The sequence below is a fragment of the Saccoglossus kowalevskii genome, chromosome 4 (genome assembly GCF_978046115.1).
Source record: "Saccoglossus kowalevskii chromosome 4, keSacKowa6.1, whole genome shotgun sequence".
Taxonomy (NCBI): domain Eukaryota; kingdom Metazoa; phylum Hemichordata; class Enteropneusta; family Harrimaniidae; genus Saccoglossus; species Saccoglossus kowalevskii.
The window spans coordinates 12,694,897-12,704,666 of NC_140644.1; the positions used below are offsets into that span (position 1 = coordinate 12,694,897).

The window sequence follows — 9,770 nt, forward strand, 5'->3', positions numbered from 1 at the left end:
CTTAATTTGGTTTTAGTATAACTTGACCCACGATTACATTGTAATGACTTGATTTGGTTTTAGTATAACTTGACCCATGATTACATTGTAATGACTTGATTTGGTTTTAGTATAACTTGACCCATGATTACAATGTAATGACTTAATTTGGTTTTAGTATAACTTGACCCATGATTACATTGTAATGACTTGATTTGGTTTTAGTATAACTTGACCCATGATCACATTGTAATGACTTGATTTGGTTTTAGTATATCGTGACCCATGATTACATTGCAATGACTTGATTTGGTTTTAGTATAACTTGACCAATGATTACATTGTAATGACTTGATTTGGTTTTAGTATAACTTGACCCATGATTACATTGTAATGACTTGATTTGGTTTTAGTATAATTTGACCCATGTTTACATTGTAATGACTTGATTTGGTTTTAGTATAACTTGACCAATGATTACAATGTAATGACTTAATTTGGTTTTAGTATAACTTGACCCATGATTACATTGTAATGACTTGATTTGGTTTTAGTATAACTTGACCCATGATTACATTATAATGACTTGATTTGGTTTTAGTATAACTTGATAACTTGACCCATGATTACATTGTAATGACTTGATTTGGTTTTAGTATAACTTGACCCATGATTACATTGTAATGACTTGATTTGGTTTTCCTATAACTTGACCCATTATTATATTGTAATGACTTGATTTGGTTTTAGTATAACTTGACCCATGATCACATTGTAATGACTTGATTTGGTTTTAGTATATCGTGACCCATGATTACATTGCAATGACTTGATTTGGTTTTAGTATAACGTGACCCATGATTATATTGTAATGACTTGATTTGGTTTTAGTATAATTGACCCATGGTTACATTGTAATGACTTGATTTGGTTTTAGTATAACGTTACCCATGATTACATTGTAATGACTTGATTTGGTTTTAGTATAACTTGACCCATGATTACATTGTAATGACTTAATTTGGTTTTAGTATAACTTGACCCATGATTACATTGTAATGACTTGATTTGGTTTTAGTATAACTTGACCCATGATTACATTATAATGACTTGATTTGGTTTTAGTATAACTTGATAACTTGACCCATGATTACATTGTAATGACTTGATTTGGTTTTAGTATAACTTGACCCATGATTACATTGTAATGACTTGATTTGGTTTTCCTATAACTTGACCCATTATTATATTGTAATGACTTGATTTGGTTTTAGTATAACTTGACCCATGATCACATTGTAATGACTTGATTTGGTTTTAGTATATCGTGACCCATGATTACATTGCAATGACTTGATTTGGTTTTAGTATAACGTGACCCATGATTATATTGTAATGACTTGATTTGGTTTTAGTATAATTGACCCATGGTTACATTGTAATGACTTGATTTGGTTTTAGTATAACGTTACCCATGATTACATTGTAATGACTTGATTTGGTTTTAGTATAACTTGACCCATGATTACATTGTAATGACTTAATTTGGTTTTAGTATAACTTGACCCACGATTACATTGTAATGACTTGATTTGGTTTTAGTATAACTTGACCCATGATTACATTGTAATGACTTGATTTGGTTTTAGTATAACTTGACCCATGATTACAATGTAATGACTTAATTTGGTTTTAGTATAACTTGACCCATGATTACATTGTAATGACTTGATTTGGTTTTAGTATAACTTGACCCATGATCACATTGTAATGACTTGATTTGGTTTTAGTATATCGTGACCCATGATTACATTGCAATGACTTGATTTGGTTTTAGTATAACGTGACCCATGATTATATTGTAATGACTTGATTTGGTTTTAGTATAATTGACCCATGGTTACATTGTAATGACTTGATTTGGTTTTAGTATAACGTTACCCATGATTACATTGTAATGACTTGATTTGGTTTTAGTATAACTTGACCCATGATTACATTGTAATGACTTAATTTGGTTTTAGTATAACTTGACCCACGATTACATTGTAATGACTTGATTTGGTTTTAGTATAACTTGACCCATGATTACATTGTAATGACTTGATTTGGTTTTAGTATAACTTGACCCATGATTACAATGTAATGACTTAATTTGGTTTTAGTATAACTTGACCCATGATTACATTGTAATGACTTGATTTGGTTTTAGTATAACTTGACCCATGATTACATTATAATGACTTGATTTGGTTTTAGTATAACGTGACCCATGATTACATTGTAATGACTTGATTTGGTTTTAGTATAACTTGACCCATGATTACATTGTAATGACTTGATTTGGTTTTAGTATAACTTGACCCATGATTACATTGTAATGACTTGATTTGGTTTTAGTATAACTTGACCCATGATTACATTGTAATGACTTGATTTGGTTTTAGTATAACTTGACCCATGATTACATTGTAATGACTTGAATTGGGTTTAGTATAACGTGACCTATGATTACATTGTAATGACTTGATTTGGTTTTCCTATAACTTGACCCATGATTACATTGTAATGACTTGATTTGGTTTTAGTATAACTTGACCCATTATTATATTGTAATGACTTGATTTGGTTTGAGTATAACTTGACCCATGATTACATTGTATTGACTTGATTTGGTTTTAGTATAACTTGACCAATGATTACATTGTAATGACTTGATTTGGTTTTAGTATAACTTGACCCATGATTACAATGTAATGACTTGATTTGGTTTTAGTATAACTTGACCCATGATTACATTGTAATGACTTGATTTGATTTTAGTATAACTTGACCCATGATTACATTGTAATGACTTGATTTGGTTTTACTATAACTTGACCCATGATTATATTGTAATGACTTGATTGGGTTTTACTATAACTTGACCCATGATTACATTGCATTTACTTGATTTGGTTTTAGTATAACTTGACCGGGCCCATGATTACATTGTAATGACTTGATTTGGTTTTACTATAACGTGACCCATGATTACATTGTATTGACTTGATTTGGTTTTCCTATAACTTGAGCCATGATTACATTGTAATGACTTGATTTGGTTTTTTCCTATAAATTGACCCATGATTACATTGTATTGACTTGATTTGGTTTTAGTATAACTTGACCTATGATTACATTGTAATGACTTGATTTGGTTTTAGTATAATTTGACCCATGATTACATTGTAATGACTTGATTTGGTTTTAGTATAATTTGACCCATGATTACATTGTAATGACTTGATTTGGTTTTAGTATAACTTGACCCATGATTACATTGTAATGACTTGATTTGGTTTTAGTATAACTTGACCCATGATTACATTGTAATGACTTGATTTGGTTTTAGTATAATTTGACCCATGATTACATTGTAATGAATTGATTTGGTTTTAGTATATCTTGACCCATGATTACATTGTAATGACTTGATTTGGTTTTAGTATAACTTGACCCATGATTACATTGTAATGACTTGATTTGGTTTTAGTATAACTTGACCCATGATTACAATGTAATGACTTAATTTGGTTTTAGTATAACTTGACCCATGATTACATTGTAATGACTTGATTTGGTTTTAGTATAACTTGACCCATGATTATATTGTAATGACTTGATTTGGTTTTAGTATAACTTGACCCATGATTACATTGTAATGACTTGATTTGGTTTTAGTATAACTTGACCCATGACAACATTGTAATGACTTGATTTGGTTTTAGTATAACTTGACCCATGATTACATTGTAATGACTTGATTTGGTTTTAGTATAACTTGACCCATGATTACATTGTAATGACTTGATTTGGTTTTAGTATAACTTGACCCATGATTACATTGTAATGACTTGAATTGGGTTTAGTATAACGTGACCTATGATTACATTGTAATGACTTGATTTGGTTTTCCTATAACTTGACCCATGATTACATTGTAATGACTTGATTTGGTTTTAGTATAACTTGACCCATTATTATATTGTAATGACTTGATTTGGTTTGAGTATAACTTGACCCATGATTACATTGTATTGACTTGATTTGGTTTTAGTATAACTTGACCAATGATTACATTGTAATGACTTGATTTGGTTTTAGTATAACTTGACCCATGATTACAATGTAATGACTTGATTTGGTTTTAGTATAACTTGACCCATGATTACATTGTAATGACTTGATTTGATTTTAGTATAACTTGACCCATGATTACATTGTAATGACTTGATTTGGTTTTACTATAACTTGACCCATGATTATATTGTAATGACTTGATTGGGTTTTACTATAACTTGACCCATGATTACATTGCATTTACTTGATTTGGTTTTAGTATAACTTGACCGGGCCCATGATTACATTGTAATGACTTGATTTGGTTTTACTATAACGTGACCCATGATTACATTGTATTGACTTGATTTGGTTTTCCTATAACTTGAGCCATGATTACATTGTAATGACTTGATTTGGTTTTTTCCTATAAATTGACCCATGATTACATTGTATTGACTTGATTTGGTTTTAGTATAACTTGACCTATGATTACATTGTAATGACTTGATTTGGTTTTAGTATAATTTGACCCATGATTACATTGTAATGACTTGATTTGGTTTTAGTATAATTTGACCCATGATTACATTGTAATGACTTGATTTGGTTTTAGTATAACTTGACCCATGATTACATTGTAATGACTTGATTTGGTTTTAGTATAACTTGACCCATGATTACATTGTAATGACTTGATTTGGTTTTAGTATAATTTGACCCATGATTACATTGTAATGAATTGATTTGGTTTTAGTATATCTTGACCCATGATTACATTGTAATGACTTGATTTGGTTTTAGTATAACTTGACCCATGATTACATTGTAATGACTTGATTTGGTTTTAGTATAACTTGACCCATGATCACATTGTAATGACTTGATTTAGTTTTACTATAACATGACCAATGATTACATTGCAATGACTTGATTTGGTTTTAGTATAACTTGACCCATGATTATATTGTAATGACTTGATTTGGTTTTAGTATAACTTGACCCATGATTACATTGTAATGACTTGATTTGGTTTTAGTATAACTTGACCCATGACAACATTGTAATGACTTGATTTGGTTTTAGTATAACTTGACCCATGATTACACTGTAATGACTTGATTTGGTTTTAGTATAACTTGACCCATGATTACATTGTAATGACTTGATTTGGTTTTAGTATAATTTGACCCATGATCACATTGTAATGACTTGATTTAGTTTTACTATAACATGACCAATGATTACATTGCAATGACTTGATTTGGTTTTAGTATAACTTGACCCATTATTATATTGTAATGACTTGATTTGGATTTAGTATAACTTGACCCATGATTACATTGTAATGACTTGATTTGGTTTTAGTATAACTTGACCCATGACAACATTGTAATGACTTGATTTGGTTTTAGTATAACTTGGACCCATGATTACATTATAATGGGAAAACTTTTGTTATGTGCACTAGGAAAAGGCTCTCTTAGTTGTTAGTAACTTGAAGGCTAATAATTATTCCGAGGTCCAAGTGCATTAGTACTCGTACTGGTGTCGACCACTTCTCAAATAACTCGTACACAGTTGCGTTAGGGTAACCAGTTTATTCAAGATAGCGGTAAAAACTATAACAGGATAAAGAAATCACATTTCAAATGACGCCATCGCTGACTGAACAAACGAGCGTGAACGACTTACAGAAAATGTATGGAAATTGCGAAAAATACACTTATCAAATTATGACACTGGGCGCTAAGCTGGCCTGATCAGCTCATGAGTCAATTAATTCAGAAAATAACTTACTTCGCTGAGTCTAGTGTTCTTTTAGAAGGACTTTATGTAGCGATCTTCAGTCATACAAAACGCAGTTGGCGTACGCGTATAAGACTCTGGCCCATAATAGTTATAACGAACTCTGACCTACACTGAACGTAACGCCCTAAAGAGGGCGGTATAATGTTGAAACTGAAAAAGCGTCCAACACACTCCTCGTCTAAAAATGAGCGATAGAGGTAATTTTTACTAAACGCTAGAACACTAACACTAAACGTAATTACAATCAAACAACTAATGTTCAGAATTGTTCTCTTTGTTACTTTGGATCAAAACGAGTTCGGCAATTGGTCTCTGGTAGATTCTTCTTACGTTGTCTCTACAAACCATGATGTCAGCTCTTCTGATCTTGTTGCCATCACTGTAGTATGTCTTCACGACACATGCGAGAGGCCAGTCATGCGAGAGCATTCTTTATCTCTCAACAGGACAACGTCTCCTTCATTGATGTTTGCAGTAGACTTGTTCCACTTCCGTATTGGTTGACGGCTTTGTAGGAACTCCTTCCTACACCGCACCCAGAACTGGTCGGCAAGATACTGTACGTGACGCCACCTTTTCCTGCTGTACATGTCTTGCTGAATGAATGTACCTGGAGAAGGGTGTTTTTGTTGCGTCTTCATAGTGAGAAGCATACGAGGACTGAGTGCCAGCGGGTCATTGGCATCGGAAGATATGGTGGTTATGGATCGAGCATTGACTATGGCGGAAACTTTGGCCATTAGTGTGGAAAGCAAATCATGCATGAACTGCGGTTTGCCAAGTTGGAGGTACATGGAGTTAAGGACTTGTTTGACGGTACCAATCTGTCTCTCCTATATGACCCCAAAATGTGAGGCATGAGGTGGATTGAACAAACATTCACATTGGCACTTTGCACTTGATGCTGGTCAAGTCCTTTGAGTGCTGCGTTTAGTTCGTTCTTCGTTCCTATGAAGTTGGTGGCCTGGTCACATTTCAGTTTCTTAACACGACCATGAATGGCTATGAAGCGACGCAGTGCGTTGATGAAGGCGGAAGTATCCACTGAGTTGATGATCTCGATGTGTATGGCTGTGTATAAAGGCATATAAAGATCACAGCCCATCGTTTGGCTCCTGATGAACCACCTCTCGTTCTCCTGTTCACTACACTCCTGGGGCCGAAGGCATCCATCCCCACATTTGTGAATGGTGGGTTTTTTTCAGCTCTGTCTGCTGGAAGGTCTGCCATCACTTGCATTAGACATTTCGCTCTCAGCTTTCTGCAGTTGTACATTGATATAGGATGATTCTTACTAAGTCATGTAGGCTAGGAATCCAGAAACATTTTGCTCTGATTGCTGCATGTGTGAGTTGACGACCTTGGTGTCCAGTCTCTCTGTGAATGTATTCAGCGATAAGTCGAGAGATGTGGCTGTTTTTTGAGAGTAGTATAGGATGGTGGCCGCAAAGATCAAGATCGGTTTGACGAAGTCTGCCTCCAACACGAATGAGTCCATCCTTGTCCAGGAATGGGTTGATTTAATACAGTAGGCTTGTTCGTTTTATGTTATTGTTACCATTATCAGCGGTGTCTGCAATCATCAATACCTTGAGTTAATCTGGATAAGCCTCTTCTTGTACTGTGCGGAGGATAATGATCTCTGCACATGCAGCGGTGACAATCATCGATGGAAGTTCACTATTGTCACTCTGGTGTTTCTGTAGCTTGATTATAAGGGTTGCTACTGCTCTCTTAAGAGCAGTCCATGTTGAGAATTGGCGGAATCTATCATACCCTAGACCATTACCATTAGACTTGTGCTGTTTGGCAGATGTGGCTAGGATGCATGGTTGTTTTCGAACTTCTGGGTCTTCTTCTGTTATTGCATACTGGATGATTTCTGTTGTGGGTCCAGACGTGGAGTCGGATTCCCATAGGAAGGAAGGGCCTGTAAGCCAATCAGTAGACATCAGTTGTTGGGCTGAAACAGATCTCATTGCGAAATCAGCTGGATTCTGTTCAGTGGACACATGTCGCCATTGGTTTGGTGAAGATACATTATGTATGTTCTGTACTCAATTTGCCACATATAAGTGGAAGCGCTTCGATCGATTGCTCAAGTAGCCAAGGACGATTGTACTGTAAGTGTGATAAACTATGCGGTCTATAGTACTTTTCTAATTTCTATAGCCACCTGTTGTGCCAATTGTGTTGCTAAAACAGCTGCACAAAGTTCTAAGTGAAGAATTGACACGGCATGTGAGGGATTGACTTTAGCTTTGCCAAGAAGAATTGCTACATGAACTTTACCATCTTGGTTCACTAGTCGTATATAAGAGACAGCTGCTATGGTTGCATTGCTCGCATCGGAAAATACATCACATTCACTTTGAATTATGGAACCTAAATCAGGTGGAATGTAAACCAGCGAGATAGGTATTCAGTTGGAAGTGGATCGTCCCATCCAATGCTGGCCATCTCACGTCCCTTTGGCATTTCTGACATGAGTCCCTTGAGAATGCACTTCCCTTCTATTGTAACTGGGGCTATTATTCCTATTGGGTCATAGATAGAGTTTATGGTCGCTAATACTCCCCGCAATGAGAATGGATTGTCCTTTAAGTCCACTTTGAATGTGAAAGTGTTCGCTTGAAGGGACCATTGTATCCTGAGTGATTGCTGTGAGGGTAGAGTGTCTTGACTAAAATCTAGACATTGCAGGTCCTTGGCGCGTACTTCACTTGGGAGGGCGATCATAACATCCTTGTCATTGGAGACTATTTTGTGGAAATTAATGTTCTTGGTGGCTAACATGTCTCTTGTTCTTTTGATGAGGCTAATTGCTGTTGCTGCATCAGGTTGAGATGTTAAACCGTCATCTACGTAGAAATGAAGTATGAAGTCTTTCACGTCTTCACCATAGGTGGATTGGTTTTCTGTGGTAATCATTCTTAGGCCTAATGTGGCTATGGCAGGAGAGGAAATGTTCCCAAATAGGTGAACATTCATATGATATTGTATCACAGGTCTCATGGGGTCGTTGTCCTTGAACCAGAAGAAGCGAAGATAATCACGGTGTTCCTTGTTGACATGAAAGCTGTGAAACATCTGTTCCACGTTGCCCATTGTACCTACTGGCTTGAGACGAAATCACAGTATAACACCAAGTAGGCTATTCATCTGATCAGGTTCCTGAAATAGTGCATCATTCAGTGAGACACCATTAAATCTAGCGCTTGAGTCGAATACTACTCGTATCGTCCAATTCTGACTTTGGAACTGCACTAGCATGTTTACGTTCGATGACTTTGCCCATGAACTGCAGGTACTGTTGCATCATTTCTGGTTTACATTTGAGCTGGTTCTGGAGATTGTTAAAGTGATTGAGTGCCGAAAGTCGGTTGTTAGCTCGGGTTTTGTTTGAAAGGTAGAAGAAATTCAAGGTTTCCCTGATTGTTTGTGTGAGCACCCTTTTGCATAATGTCAAGGAACTATTTGTCTTCAACAGAGAGGGCAACTTTCTCATCATCTGCTGTCTCTTCAGATATGTCTATGTTGGCACGTTTAGGGGTGACTAGGTCTCTAATATGCAAGTGGTGATCACCTTTAAGTGTTGTATCTGTTCTGTCTGTCGTTTGTGTGTCCATGTTGTTCACTGTTGCTGTTGTACAGTGTACTGGAGCTCTGATAGCACCCCTTACAGATTCCATACACAGTTCACCAAATACCGTCCACCCTAGGTCTGTGCGTTGAGCCCATGGTGAGTTCGTCGGTCCATTCTGGTCTCTCTAAGAGTTCCTGCCAATAAGAAGATGTATAGCAATGTGCTCTCTCAATTCAGGAATTTATCTGCTATAGCTTTTAGATGATCAATTTTATTACATATTTCCGGTGAA

General features: G+C 35.5%; 1 protein-coding gene across 1 annotated transcript; it reads right to left on the reverse strand.

Moving 5' to 3' along the window:
- Positions 1-8,277: 8,277 nt before the first annotated feature.
- On the reverse strand, positions 8,278-9,000 carry LOC102804329 (uncharacterized). Its single transcript, XM_006816014.1, has one exon. It carries the CDS (start codon positions 8,998-9,000, stop codon positions 8,278-8,280), a length of 723 nt encoding a protein of 240 aa, XP_006816077.1.
- Between the last annotated feature and the right edge of the window lie 770 nt (positions 9,001-9,770).